This window comes from Trichoderma aggressivum, assembly GCF_033847375.1.
Source record: "Trichoderma aggressivum f. europaeum strain CBS 100526 chromosome Unknown scaffold_004, whole genome shotgun sequence".
Taxonomy (NCBI): domain Eukaryota; kingdom Fungi; phylum Ascomycota; class Sordariomycetes; order Hypocreales; family Hypocreaceae; genus Trichoderma; species Trichoderma aggressivum.
The window spans coordinates 699547-714768 of record NW_026946370.1 but is presented as its reverse complement, the minus strand read 5'-3'; the positions used below and the strand labels follow the sequence as shown (position 1 = coordinate 714768).

At 54.3% G+C, this 15222-nt stretch overlaps 4 protein-coding genes across 4 annotated transcripts; 3 read left to right on the top strand and 1 right to left on the bottom strand.

The window, feature by feature from the left end:
• Positions 1-1308: 1308 nt before the first annotated feature.
• Positions 1309-3150, top strand: Triagg1_1799 (uncharacterized protein; the record flags this gene model as incomplete). The annotated part of the gene is made up of 1 exon (XM_062895908.1): positions 1309-3150. One exon carries the CDS (start codon positions 1309-1311, stop codon positions 3148-3150), a length of 1842 nt encoding a protein of 613 aa, XP_062759338.1.
• Positions 3151-4336: 1186 nt separating this feature from the next.
• Triagg1_1798 (uncharacterized protein) lies at positions 4337-5621 on the top strand (the record flags this gene model as incomplete). Its single annotated transcript, XM_062895907.1, has 2 exons — positions 4337-4543; positions 4656-5621. The coding sequence occupies 2 exons, from the start codon at positions 4337-4339 to the stop codon at positions 5619-5621; spliced, it is 1173 nt and encodes a 390-aa protein (XP_062759337.1).
• Positions 5622-6603: 982 nt separating this feature from the next.
• On the bottom strand, positions 6604-7410 carry Triagg1_1797 (uncharacterized protein; the record flags this gene model as incomplete). Its single annotated transcript, XM_062895906.1, has 1 exon — positions 6604-7410. One exon carries the CDS (start codon positions 7408-7410, stop codon positions 6604-6606), a length of 807 nt encoding a protein of 268 aa, XP_062759336.1.
• A 1831-nt stretch (positions 7411-9241) lies between these two features.
• Triagg1_1796 (uncharacterized protein) lies at positions 9242-14599 on the top strand (the record flags this gene model as incomplete). The annotated part of the gene is made up of 1 exon (XM_062895905.1): positions 9242-14599. One exon carries the CDS (start codon positions 9242-9244, stop codon positions 14597-14599), a length of 5358 nt encoding a protein of 1785 aa, XP_062759335.1.
• Between the last annotated feature and the right edge of the window lie 623 nt (positions 14600-15222).

The window sequence follows — 15222 nt, the reverse complement described above, 5'->3', positions numbered from 1 at the left end:
AGCAATGAGGTGGACATCTTTAGATGGAGCTCGTTGGCGACACGGTCTTAGCATCCCGCATTAATGAATAGCCCCATTATAAGCATATACATCAGCTCAAAGGCCACACCACGACTCAAACTGATCGTCACGATGAGCCTTCGATGGAGAATATACCATCATGATCTTCACCTGATATGTTTCCATGTTATGCACCATTTGACAGTTAGCATGTTCATCCGGCAATTTCTAGCTAGCGATGTCGGTCAGGCCCAATATTGTATGATGATCCCGTGTACGGAGCTCGAGATGCTCCGCCAAAGTCTGGGCAGCAGACACTAGTCATTGATCCTCACCAATCGGGCTATCAAGGTGAGTAAGTGGATGCCGCCTCTTTGTTGAGTAAAGGGCGGAACAGTTATTGTTCGTACTGGGTATAACACGAATACGAAGATGGGTCGATTCGCACTCGAGACGGCCCGGAATATACTACAGGACGGTTGCCTCAGTAGCAGATGCAGGATACTGGGCTAGATTGATGCTGCAGTCTCTATCGATAAGATGATGCTAAATGGGTATCGATATCCAACCCGGATAGAAAAGGCGACAGAATTAACGCAGAAGTGCGCTGTCTTTGGTCAAACATGTGTCAATACTATGGAGCACGTAAAGACTCATTGCGGAGATCTGAGTAGCTGAAGAAAACTGATTGGCTGCCATCACTGGAGTGGAGCGGATGGCGCGTCAAATTTTTATCAATCAAATCTTATCAATCGATCAAGCCCACTCCCAGTCTCCTGGAATCGGACCAGTGAGACCGTTATAAGAACCAGCCGGGTACGCTCGGGTAAGGAAAATCTACAGCTCGCAAATCTTCTCGAGCCCCGCATCCATCTCTCTTTCTGCATCTCGCAATCTCTTCCATCTCGCATTGCCAACTTTATCGTGGACGCAAGACAATTCTTTGCACAAGAACTGAACTGAGTCGATTCCCGCAGTGATCGGGCAATTCTCGGTGTAAGACCACGTTCAGCTCACAAGAGTACATAACCACTTGCACGCCCTGCGCTGCTTCCCCGACTTCCGAGGCCTGACTTCGGATATTCCACATACACAACAACCTTCATATCGGGTATTCTTATTCCCAACACTCCATTTCTAGACAAAGCAGAGTCTAGAGAAGAGACAGAGAGAGAGACGAAGAACAGCCAACAAGCACAGCCAACTGCGTGCATAAACGGACCCAGTTTTCCCTTCTCGGGCTTCCGAGCTGCAGCCGACAGCGAATCACGCATCATCCTCGTCCGAACCCACTCGACTCGCACCACCATGGCGAGCATTTCACCAACGTCATCTCCTCATCTCCAATCCAGATCCCTAGAGGCTCAAACGGCCAACCAAGACTTGCATTCTATCAAAGTCGAACCTTCACCGCCTGAGGCATCGTCGGCTCCTCGCAAACGCGCGCCTCTGCCCTCTCAGCCAAAATCTGCCGCCCCGCCACAGGCTCCATTTGTGCGCATCTCACTTCCGCCAGTCAACAAAATGTCCATGACGGCGGTCATCAGCCCCAACCCGCCAATGGAACAGCCTCAGCCAAAGATGTCGATGACTTCCAAGGAATGGGTCATCCCGCCGCGGCCAAAGCCTGGGAGGAAGCCGGCCACTGACACTCCGCCCACCAAGCGCAAGGCGCAGAACCGAGCAGCCCAGAGGGCGTTCCGTGAGAGACGGGCTGCGCGGGTTGGCGAGCTCGAGGAGATGCTGGATGAGCACAAGAAAACTCAGGATAACCGAGAGAAGGAACTGACCGATAAGATTCACAGTCTGGAGCTGGATGTGCAGTCGTTTAGATCCAGATGCCTGCTGCTGGAGAGTATGCTAGAGCGAGAGCGACAGGAGCGCATGCGCGCCGAGATGCAGGCCGAGACGCTCAGTCGCAGATACGAACAGGCCACTTTCCGATCAGACAGCTTACCTTCCATGCCGCACCAGTCATATAATCGGCAGCAGCATCACCAGCCTCCCCAGCAAAGGCACAGTCTATCGGACAACCTGTCGGGCAGTCGATTGGCTCAGCAGCAATCAACGGCACGGCACTTTTCCATCTCTCAAATAGTTACACCGCCTGAAACGTTGGATGACCACTCTCCTCATGATCTATCTGAAACACATCTCACCTGTGGTAGCTGCTCACCAAATGGACACTGCGCCTGTGCTGAGGAAGTCCTCGCATCAGTGGTCAGTGGGTGCGGCAAGTGCGGCTTCGGAACAACCTGTCAGTGTCTAGACGACACTGCGAAGATTGCCAGCCACGTACCAGACTTGAAGCGGCCCATATCTCCCTCAGGAGGAGCATCGCAAGAGAAGCGCCAGCGGTCAATGGCGGCCGCCAGCAGAGAAACAGACTTTAGTTCTCTATTCCAGAGGACGACACAGCTGCCGCCACCTCAGCCCAGCTCCATCATACCACAGCTCCCTTCCACAGACTTTAGGGATAGTTGCGGATTCTGCAAAGATGGAACCTATTGCGTCTGTGCCGACACCGCCATGGCAACTCCCGCCATGACACCGGCAGACGCCTCACCTCCAGTGACAAGACAAACCAGGACACCACCTCCCATGGAGTCTGACGTTGTCACCCCGCTGCCACCCATGGCAATGGAAATGACAGCCGACGGAGCAGTCAAGCTACCGCGCCGCAAGCAAGCGCGCTCCCAACCGCAGACAGCCTCGGCCTCTCGCGGTAGCTGCGGCCCCAACGGCCCGGGCACATGCGCTCAGTGCCAGGCTGACCCGAAATCGGGCTTGTTCTGCAGACTGATGGCGGCCAGCTTCAACCGCGAGCAAGGTGCCAGCGCAGACGGCTGCTGCGGCGGGAAGAGAGCCGGCGGCGGCTGTTGCAAGTCCAAACCCAGCCAAGAGAAGATTACACTTCCCAGCCTGCCCAGTCTTGGGCTGAGCTGCGCGGAGGCCTACCAAACACTGTCCAGTCATCGCAACTTTGAGCAGGCGGCCGACGAGATTGGGTCTTGGCTGCCGAAGCTTAAGGCACATCCGGCGGGCGAGCCTAGGGTGACACAGACGGGCAGGATCCCAATCGAGGTCGAGGCGGCAAGCATCATGAGCGTGCTCAAGGAATTCGACATTCGATTTGGAAGGGACTGCTAGACGGTGAGCTGCAAGTTAGGCTCGGTGCAGTAGCGGCCATCGCTTGTTGCGATCTGAGTCGTTAGACGAGCTGCGCAGCTCTGTGTATTATATCACATATCCATTTTTTGAGCGAGATACAGCAACTCTGTTGGTTTGTTCGCTGTCGCATGCAGTGCTACGTTTATGGTAGGAGTTGCGTTTGAAACAGAAAAATCCGATTTCTCATCATATCAAATCAAAGCATATCAGATTCCATGGTTCCATACTTGCAGAGTGATTCGTACAATATCCAGGGTATTTCTCACAACATCGATACCTATACGGTCCAGCAAGCGCACCACATTACCGCGTCTTCACAACAACAATAAGAAAACAAACAAACAAATAAACAAAACTCGACTGCATGATTAAACGCACACAAAAAGATTCTTTCAACCCTCTCCCAACTCCTATCCCCACCCCTACCACAAAACAAAGCTCCATCGCCACCGTCGTCCCACCCCCATCTCCATATCTGCACTCGTACGTATTGGCTCTGAGTCTCTTCTCTCCTCCACCCTTTCACCGATTTCAACAAGGCGACCACACACATTCCACTTGCCTGCACACGCATCCTGATTAATTGACGCAACCTGCCCGTACGGGCGACGTGGAGTAAGATGCATGGCTGGCTTTATATGGGTCCTTGTTTTTTTTCTTTCTCAGTCTCTGTCGTTCTTCTTTTTCACAGCCCAGCCTTGTCTGACACGAGGGCCGTCGTGACGCAGCGGTTACACGGGAGGCCGTCGATATTGAAAATGAAGAGTGTCTGTCTTTCTGGAAGATGCATACAGACTACGGGTTATGACTGGTAGACGTCTTCATTCACCACCCAAGCAGTAAATGAAGATGGTCACACACCAAGTGATGAGGTGAAAAGACGTGCTGTTACTGGCACATGAATGCGTCTGCGTTCATTACTGCTGTGCGTTCGTTGCCTGGAAAAAGCCACAGCCGAGATCAACGACGGCCCCCCGGTTGGGCTGATTTTTGGATATTGGATCCAACAGTGAATAAGCCTATTGATACCCTTGGGGGTCGTAGGCCGCCCAATAACTTGTACGAGGATGAGGCAAGGTTTTTTTTCTTTTCCTGTTTTTAAAAAGCATACCCCGGCCCCCTTTGTTGTGGCCCAGCCATGCTCTGATGGATCTCACGTACTAGTATGGATACTGCCACATGTTGGATGAAGCTGACCCACGACGACGACATGTCATCACCACCCTCCACAAACTCACCGAGCGTGTCTAGCTCCACGGGGACGGACACGAGATTGAGCCCAGATGCGAACGAACGAGAGAGATCCATTTTGAAGACTTATTTGCTCCAGAATGCCCCAGAGTATCGGCACCTGGTTGCCCTGCGACAAAAGGTATGTTTGATGTTATGCCATGTACTTGCATTAGAGTGTTGTTCTCAAAAACAACCGACGTCTTGTTTTCTAGCCAAGATTTCATAGATAGTGTTGCTCATCAATATGCTAGGGATGGGAGAACAAAGCCGGGGATGTGTTCTTCCAAAAACAAAGACAGCAAGCAGACCACGCCGATGAAAAGACGATCAAGTTCTTCTATAAAATGATGAAGGGCATTGCCAGCGAGATGAACCAAGCCACCGGCGCACTCCGAGTCTACGCAAGGTGGCCCGGCAAACCCCGGATGCTCGACTTTTGCGCAGCTCCGGGTGGGTTCCTAGAATCAGCCCTCAAGACGAATGCCAGAGCCGAAGCCACGGGGTTCTCGCTGCCACCCACTCAGGGAGGACATGAGGTCATCATGCGGCTGGGCCCAAACGTAGCATTCAAATACGCGGACATTACCATGTTTGCTGGGGATATGGGTTACACGGACATTCCTCCCCAAGACCACCCAGACGCCGAGAGCTTCGTGCTGGAGCCAACCATTGAGCGTGAGCGGCGCTTCGATCTCATCTTCTGCGATGGGCAGGTTTTGAGAACCCATGCTCGGGCTGCCTATCGGGAGCCGTGGGAGTCGCGGCGTCTGACGGCTACGCAGCTCGCCATTGGGCTCGAACACGTCTCGCTAGGCGGCACCATGGTGGTCCTACTACACAAGCTAGAGGCCGTGGACACTGTGAACCTGCTCTACACGTTTAGCAGGTTCTCCTCCATCCAGCTGTTCAAGCCCAGGAGCGCCCACGCCAAGAGGTCCTCGTTTTACATGGTGGCGACGAACATCAAGAGCGATTCACCATACGTGATGGAAGCCATAGAATACTGGAAGACGCTGTGGAGGGTCTTGACGTTTGGCTCCGACGAAGAGCGAAGCAACAAGATATCGGAGGGTCACATGGATCAACAGGCGTTGGTGGAGCAGTTTGGGCCAGACCTTGTAAGGCTCGGGAAGAGAATATGGGAGATTCAGGCCAGAGCCCTCGAGAAGGCGCCGTTCATGCAGGCCGGGCAGAATGAGGATCCAAAGACCGGCTGAAGGGGGACCCTCTCATCTTTCTCATCTTGGCAATGGGCAGGGGAAAAAAAAGCTGTATAAGCAGAATATCCGCCTGTATGTACCGTATCGTATCGTTCTCCGTTTAGCACTAGCAGCAACTTCTTGTAGCGTTCCACAAGAGAGCAGAAAAGCTTCTTTTTCGCCGCCCCCTGTGCACTAGCAGACTTGATTTAGGCCAAGCCACGTCCCAATCCAGTGAGTCGAATATGTGAAGCTTCCTGGAACGGGGATGGCACTCGCCAAAGGCAGGCTAGGTTCGTTCTGCGGTGAGTTGTCAAAGAGGCTCTCCCACCCCCCAGTCACGACAATTGTCAGCGCACCGACCAGAGCCTCGGAAAGCCCTCAGCAGCCGCTAGTTACACCGCTTGGGCGGCTGGACAATCGAGCGATTGTTTGGCTGTAATTGGAGGATGCCAGGCCGAGAGGCCACGGAAAGGAGGTCAAGATGGTATGAGTAGGATGGGGGGGTACCTATCAAAGTGCGCATGCCGGCGGCGGTTGGCCAGGTACCTGCGAGGTTATTAGGTAGTCCGGGTCTGTTGCAAGTTGCAGGCACTAGAAGATGCTGCAGCCAAAGGATCCCGGGAAGATGCAGAGAGCTTCTGAGGTGCAGGTGATGAATCATGTGACGCGGCGGCAGCTCAACTTGGGGGGAGGTCTGGAATACGGGCGGCAGAAATTGGTGCAAGATTGAATGACATCCAATCCATTCGATTACGGTATTACACTGCAGCGAGCTTGAAGAAGGAAGCTGTGGAGATGTTGTCTGTACATGTAAGAGGGCACTACAGTAGGCGAGGCCCGCCGAGGGAGGAAGAGAGAGAAATACCCACCACTCAAAGCTCGAAATGGTATGGATGTTGATTTTGGTGCTTCGCCTTGCTGACTGGTACATGTTTGGATAGTCACGGCATACTGTAGCGTAATAGGGCAACGGCAAGGTTCTGGTATTGGGTATTATTCACGACACACTTGCTCGCGGTTGTTGCATGTCAGGCGACGCGGCGCATGACGGAAGACGAACGAACTGCCTGGGCCATTGGCCGAGAGGGCGGGTTTTGTCGTGATTGATCGGGGCGCTCGGGGGCCAAGGAAGAGAAGCAGAAACGGAGACGGAGAGAGCAAGACAAGGCAAGACAAGGGAGCGCGCGCGGATGGCGATGCGAGAGGCGGTTGGACGGACATGCCTTTTGGTGCTACTGCCGGTGCTTGCTGGGAGATGCTGGACGGGCTGGGAGGCAAAGGCAAAGGGGAGCCGTTGGGACGCATGGAGGTGTCGGGCGCGGCGCCTGATTGGGCCCTTGTGCGTGAGCTGGCATCCATCTCGTTGCTGCCGCATGGCGTGGACGACGCAGATTGGGCGAGGGCTGGGGCGGTTTCGTGGTGGACATGGATTGGCCGGTGGATGCGATTGCGTCCCGGATGGGGTTTGAGGCACGATGCCAATGCAATGCACTGCCAACTCATCCATCTGCTGCTCCCGACCACTTGCAACCAGACAACCGCGCGCACCCCTCGTCGCTTTTTTCGAGTCACTTGCGCGCACAGTCTGGCTCCCACGCTTCCCGTACGGCTGCATGCCATGTATCATGTATGTATGCGTGGTGTCTGTGCACCAAAAGCGGCGCGCGGGAAGCGTGAGGGCATGAGGAGCGTGAGAGCGTGTTGTGTGGCCCAGCCCAACGCCGCCAGTCGAGCTGTGTGCATGGATGGATGGATGGATGGATGCATTGCATCGCCCTCGTTCGTGCCCTTCCCTTCTCTCCATGTCGTTACCGCAAGGTAAGGTAAGGTAGCCATGGATCCAGGCCGTATTGATTGTCACTCGTCGTAACGATTGCATCAATGCTACTACTGTAAGGCAAGGCAAGGTGTTGACAGAGTGAGGCACATATGTACGAGCATGAGTACCTACCTGCTCAGGCTCAACTGGACTGGACCGGACTGGACCGGACTGTATGCAATGTGCCATGGATGGAACATGTAAGCCCGCGCTGCTGCGTGACGGACGGGTGCGGGTAGTATATCATGCCTCCACGCTGTTTTTGTTTGTGTAATTCGTATCTCGTCTCGTCTCGAAGCCACCGCCACTCTTCCCTTCCTCTGCCTGGAAAAAAAAAGTATCGATCGTATCCTACTTGTACACTGCCGTGTCTGTTGTGAAATTCCGCTGGCTGCTCGTGCCCTTGTGTAGCGCCGGCCGTTCGACTAAGAGCCATCGTATCATATCATCGCCACTAGGCCAACGAGAGTGCACCCTTCCATCCTCGCACCGAGATTTGCCGTCTTGATTCGAGACCTACATACCGATATTGCCCTGCCTCAAGGTGCCTGTGCCCGTGCCAGCAAACTTCGCCGTTGGCGACTCGTGCTCTCTCTCTCTCTCTGTCTCCCGTTGCGTCGTCTCTTCGTCAGCGCCCCCGATCCAGCTCACAACTCACGTCACTCCCGTCTTCTATTCGCTCTGCCTACACCGCACCTGCACAGAGACAAAAGATGGCCTGGTCCAGTCCGGCACAGCCCGACGTCTAAAATAGCTACCTTTGGATATACGAGTGCCAGCAAGCACTTGAAAGTACTGCCAGGGGCAGACAGCTGTCAAACACCAGCACAGCAAAGCAAAGCCAGCCGAAGGAACATACTACCTAAGAAGAAGAAAAAAAAAACACTCCACCTCCAGCCGCCGAACCCTCGCGATCCAGCGGCGACAGGCCCTATAAACTCGACCCTAGCAGCTCCATTGCCGTGCTATCGGTGGGGCCCAAGCCTGGGAGCAGCGCTAAGCACCAGGCCTGTTTTTGCTACCCCACGCCGGCTCCAGCGCATTGTGCCTTACAGCTTCAATCACTTCCAGTCCCTCGCCCTTGGCACTCGACCAGACCTTGTCCAGCCTTTTCTCTCGCATCCCATCTTAATAATAATAATAGCAGTATTATTATTAGCTCGTCAGCTGCTGCCTTTGGCCTTGGCCGCAGCCGTCTCTCCTATTCCTGCTGTTTTTTTTGTTTTTTTTGCATCGAATAGCAAAAGGAGCTGGCTCTTCGCCAGAGGCCTGTTTTGATACCTTCTACTTGGAATCCCTCCCATCCGTACTACTTTTTTGGCCTTTGCCTGCGAAACCTCCGCACCCGAGCCCCTCCAAAAAACTGCCGCCGAGCTCTTTTACCTATTAACCAGCCCACCACCCTCGACCTTCTTTTTTTCCTCCCAACCTCCTCCAACTCGCCGCCTCTGTCTCTCTCTCTCTCTCTCTCTCTCTCTCTCTCTCTCTCTCTCTCTCGCCAGCTCAGAGCCGATCTCTACATCTGTCTACACCTGTCTTGTACCCTCGGCTTCTTCTTCTTCTTCTTCATCGCCCTCGACCGCTGAAGCTGCAAGCCAAACCACTGCTATAGCCCGTCTCGGTAGTCGCCGGTCGAGCCATAGTTGCAACGGCCTTTGAGCCCTACTATACCCACTCACCTTGTCCAGGGAACAAGAATGATCCCCATGCAACGCTCTCTCTCATCGCCAGACTGCATTCAATCCTCCCCACGTACGTTGCCGCCGTCCTCTGGCCCAGCTTTCTCCCGGACATTTGACATTGCACTCGTGTACTGATGGTTCATGCCACTGGTTCAGCCGTGTCACCCACGGTTACGCACGAATCGAGATCTTCCACTCCGTCACCGGACAAGAACAACGGCGCCAATAACAGCACAAGTAACAATAACAACAACGGCGTGGATGCTCAGCGGCCAAAGCGGTACGAGTCGCGAAGTCCCAGCCCGACGCCCACTCGCTCCTCCGACATCCCCCAGACCTTGGCCTTGCGCCTGAGCGATGATGTCCCTCGCCGTGGACGTCACCCCCGCCATCAGTCTCCCATGGCCTCTCGAAAGGCCATTGTGGCACAGCCCAACCTGCCAAACTCGAGCAACGCAAGGCATGGCTCCAACTACCGCCCGCTGACTCCGACGAGCTCGTCAAACGAGACTCTGCCGGGGTCAAAGTTCACCAAGAAGCCCCTGCTGCACGATACGTCCATGTACACGAATACCCACCTGGTGCGGGACAGTGACAACACCACGCTTGAGGAGCTTGCCCACGTTGTGCGCCTCTCCAAATACCAGGAGCGCAAGCGCGCCAACACCCGAATCCGCCTGCAGAGGAGCCTCATCTCCACTGCATTGAGCGCCCGCCTGACGCGCTGCGGCGAGATGGCCCATCGCTACCTTGTTGAGAGCTTTCGGAAAGACGACAAGGACAACTTTGCGGCCCTGTACAATGCCATCCACGACGTCCGCAAGAGCTGCGATGAGCTCCGCCGATATGCTCTTCTGGAGCCGGAGCTGGAATCTCTGTCCTCCTCTGCCGCCCTGGGCTCGTCCGAGAGCCTGGACACACCCACCAACTCAACAATTGGCGTCGTCGATCCGCTCAAGTCCATCACCCCGTTTTTGCATGACATCTCTGCTTCCGCAAGAGAGACCTTTATCGAGTTTCTGACCCAGATCCGAACCAACCCAGACTACCTTGCCACTCGCATATGTGCCCTCTCGAGCTCGGAATTGAATGTCTTTTTGAATTTCCACAAAGGTTTGGAGCCGGTTGAGTCGGTTCTCCCGTTCCCCACGAGGAACCCCAACCGGCCTCATGCAAGTGCCTCGGGACGTAGCACCTCTAATACAGACATCGAGAGGCTCCTTTCTTTCCAGAGACATGACCCCCTCTCGATCCTGATCCATGCTTGTTTTGCCAATTCGGCCGGCCCGGATAGCTCCGAGGACCAGCGACGCACCGACATCTGGGCCACGGTCCTGGCCAGGCTGATTGCCGAACCCAAGTCCGCCGGTGAACACTTCCTGATTTGCGTGCTAAACATCTGGACAGCTATGCGCGATTGGTCTGGTAAATCCAACATGGAGTGGTACCTGATGAAGATCCTTGAAGATGGTGCTTTCCTGCTAGATCGCGCAGAGGATCAGCACGGCACTCGGTTCAACCTCTCGGACTGGAACCAGTCGGATGAACTCGCGGCCAAGGACTTTTACGACCGCGCCGTCAACGGCTTGTTTGAGCTGGTCGACGACGAGGATGCTACCGGTATCCCTGAGGGCCTCCTGGAACTTGGAAATGCCATCCTGAGCAAGCTCGAAAACAAATTCGTGGAGAACACCTCCAAGTGGCTCGTCTGGAGATGCCTCTTCTTTGTCTTCCTGCTCGGCGTCATCATCCACCCCGAATACTATGGCATGCTAGCTGAGTATCACATCACTCCCTATGCCAGGGAGAAGATCCTGAAAAAGGTTGCCATGAAAGCCCATGAATACGTTTCAAGCATGTGGAGTGGAAAGCCTTCGGCCACCTGCGTCCCCGTGAACATCCCGCCCAAGATCAAAGGCCACGTGGAGAACATCCTCGCCAGGTTCCAGGGGACCCGGTCCAAGGTTCCCGCCGCTAAGCTCCTGCCGGCCAGATCTATCACCTCCCTCAGGGAGACTGTTGAGGTCCGCCCCTACTTGGTCATCAGCCCTGCCGACCTGGCAACGCTGGTGAATGCTCTCTTCCCGGAGAAGCGACCCCATTCCGCACGTTCTGGCCCAGCCTCCATTTCCGGGCTGTCGGCCATCTCCCAGCCCATCTCCATGGCCAATCACCACAAGAACAGCTTTGATACGGCCTCGATTATCAGCACCAGTGCCTCATCCATCATGAGTGACGCTACCACGTCTCGCGACTTCATCTACGACCTCAACACTGCAACCCCGCGCTACTCTCCCCCTGCCGAGGACCCCGAGGAGCAAAGACGCCTGAGCAAGTATGAGGATGATGGCTATCGCCTCAGACTCGCCATCCATGAAATGCAACAAAACCTCGGTTCAGACGTTGTTCGCGGATCAAGCCACCCATGCGCCGAGAGGTGGGTAGTTCTCTTCATCTCCCCTGACGGAAAGAGCCTATCTACACAGATGACCTACGATCCGGATGACGAGCTCGAGGATGAAGAAAACTCATCCAGCACTGATACCGATGAGGATGAGACACCGCAGCGCCCCGAGCTGGACAAGGACTATCATCAGCTGCGCAACTCTGTTCTGAAGCTGGTGGAAGATTATGAGATTCCTCGCAGCCTGGAGCCTGAGCGTGGACGAGCGCAGCTCAGCAATCGGGCTTCGGGTCTCAGGAAATACACGTCACGGAACAGAATCATCCAGCCAGAGAAGACCGTTGCCAGCCGGAATCCTTACCGAAAGCAAATGGGTGTCGACGGCACAATTTCTACTACCGACTTGACGCCGAAGGAGCCCGAAGAGTCTGAGCCCGTCTTAATCACGATGCTAAAGGCGGCCTCGTCTCAGTCAAAGGCTCAAGCAGACTTTGTTTCGGCACACATGTACTGGAAGACGCTGAACCAGCTTACGGCGCTGGCATCGAGCTCACTCAGACAGGACGGATTCGCTGCTCTGATCAACATTCTAGCTAGGGGACCACGCGACGCCATTCGCCGCTCTGCATCTGCCATCGAAGAGTATGATGCTTGGCTCGTCTGGCTGAAGCAAAGCCAAGAACGCCACGAAGGCCTGATCGACACCATGATGAAGCGCGTCAATGCCATCCGCGACAAGATGTGGTACGTGACCGACGTTCGCAATTCCAAGGAATATGCGCACAGCCGTGACATTTGTCAGGCTCTCAAGACCATGGGTATGCCGCGTCGTTGGAGCTCGTTTCAGCGGTCAAGGGCTCACAACAACCGCGGTCCTAGTTCCTCCTACCTCTACCGCACCGAATCGCAGATTATGGACCTCCTGGCCGCTTCGGAGGAGCAAGGCGGGCCGAACAAGCTTAGCGATGATCAGGCAGAGATGACCTCCGCGTGGCTTCACCAGTACGGGATCGAGAACTTTTGCCAGGGAGAGGAAAGGATCCACCGGTTCTGTTGTGAGGTGGACCGATGCGTCAATAAGCTGGTTGGAGAAACTATCCGAGAGGCGCCAGTGCTCTGGTCGGGCGATCTGTACAAACGTGACAAGCTGGTATACGATCGCAGCAAAGCAAGAGACCGCGATCACTCGTGGGGTGGTGACGACTCCACGAGCATCATCAGCGAGCAAGATAGGCGCCATACGTCATCGTCATCTGGGCGTTCTAGTTCCTTTGCCCGCGATCTGAGATCCATGACAAACAACAACACCAGCCATCACTCTTTGGACTCGTCGAGGCATAGCCACTCGAGGACTGGCGGAATGCTCGCTGATATTCCCGATGGGCAAGAATACTTTGACAAGGCGTCCCCTGTCGATTCTTCGGGCACATTTTGGTCGCCGTTCCAACCGGCCATGTCTACCAGCTCGGCCCCATCGCGATACTCGCCCACCACCAGCCTGACCAACGTGTCGACAACTTTCTCGGCTCCTCACCACACGATTCCGTCAATCACAAGCGTGTCCACCGGCCGACCAAGCACAGCTGCTTCATCCAACGACACTATTCAGCAGTATCGCAATGATGATGAAAAGACGAGATTTTTGAACGAGCTCAAGCAAACTCTCACCAGCTTGTTGCTGTCTGATCTGGGCAACCAAGTTCTAGCACGGGGCTCGGAGACTGACGGCTGGTTCAACAAGCTTGGTCAGCAATGCATCGATAGGAAGGACGCCTTGGAGAGACGAGCTCGTCGCAAGTCTGACAAGAAGTCCATGTCGAAATCAGGAGTGGGTAGGCCGAGGGGTCTCGAAAAGAAGAGGAGCTTCGGAAACCTCAGGAATCCGACCGACAATTCTGACAGAGCGTCCGAGCCCGCCGACAACAGCCCCGTAGCTTCTCCAGAGTCTCCCATGGCTACGATTGATCCACCCCCCGTCCCCAAGGAAACCTCGAATGAATTTCCCTTTAAGAAGGCTTACCAGCGTCTTCTGAACATGTTCTGTGTCCATCCCAACCCTTACGCAAAGCTGAATGCCCTGAACGAGTTGGAACAGCTCATCATCGCTTCGATGCTGTCAAGTGGTCCGAAGAGGGCGCGATGGAACAGATCTGATGCAGGTTCCAGCATCGTGGAAGATCACGGTTCAACCTCTCGCCCCACTCCGTTGGAGGGCATGATTGACAATGTCAAGGAGCGCCGACTACAAGCTATCCAATCCGGCCTTCCGTCGACCGGATTTTCTTTCACATCTCGCGGATCCAACTCGGAGACGCGATCTATTGTGTCTGGTGGTGCATCCAACTCAGACCTCATCACCAAGGAGCTTTACACTCTCTTCCGAGACGCATCGATTCGACCAAAATCCCTTTTCCGTGACTTGCAGTTCATCGCTGCTTTTGTCCCTGCCTCGACCCTTGATAGGCCAGAGAAGGGCAAAGCCTTCTGGAATGCAGGACTCGCAGCGCTCAAGCTGAAATCGGAGGTGTGCCGAACCATGGTGGAGATGGCAGACGAGGTGGTTGCAGCCCATGCGCACGCTCGCCAGTCATCTACTGATAACGCTTCTCCCCTCGACACACCTCAGTCAACGACCGGTACTCCCCCACCCCCCTCCACCACGTATGGACTGAACGATGTTGGTAAAATGTGGACCATTACCGCTAAAGAAGGATACCCCACGGCGCAGCGTGAGCTGGCCTTGTTCTACTTATCTAACCCCGAATCTGTTGAAAGAACAACGCTTCCCTTGTCCAAGCCGAGGGAGGTGTTTAAGCAAACGGTCATGGAGAAGTATGGCCGCACCAGAGGCGGCCTCGGCGGCTCTGGTGCTGGCGGTCTTGGCAGTGTAGGTGTTTCCTCGAGAGGCCCGGGATCCGGAAATGGCGGCTCTGGCGATGGGCCGCTCTCCGGTGGCAACGAAGGTGATGTTAGAACTGATCCAGGTTTGATGTGCGTCGCTGTCCACTGGATGGAAGCGGCAGAGCAGGGTGGCGACGAGCTTGCCTCGAGCTTCCTGCGACAAAACGAGTTTATGGGACTCAGTTGATTGGCCTCTTTCCCCACAGTATTCGTATACGAGTACGGTAGCCAAGTTGGAACAACAAAGGACTCTCTACTTGGCTATTGCTCTCTCATGATGATTTATTCATTGTTTTTTTGATCCTTTTTCCCCCGGCGTTTGCGTCCATGCTAAGGCGACACAAATGCATCTTTGAACAGAGGGCATACTCTTACCATATTCCCTTTGTTCGTCTCTTACCAATCTGGCCTTTTTGCATCATGAAGCACGCAAACGCGGGTATGAATTCACGACATGGTATGATGGCATCTATAACGATCTCAAGCCTTGTTTTTCTTTGACGAGAGAAAGATGATGTTTTTTATTTGCATCTGAGTCATGAACCAACCAACACACTTACACACACAAAAACAAGATAAAGCTCTTTTTTTTTCTTCTTTCCTCGGCCGGTATAGAACATGAGGGAACAGCGGGCTAGCTGGCTGGCTCCTCTGATTTTATGATACCAATCAGTAACGGACGAAAAAAATGGTGTTGGGATCATTTTTTTTTTCAAATCATTCATCATTATTACCCTTTTTATTTTAAATTTCGTGCGAAGCCTGCCTTTTTAGCTCTTTAGATAGACGGACACCCACGTTCCTTTTTTT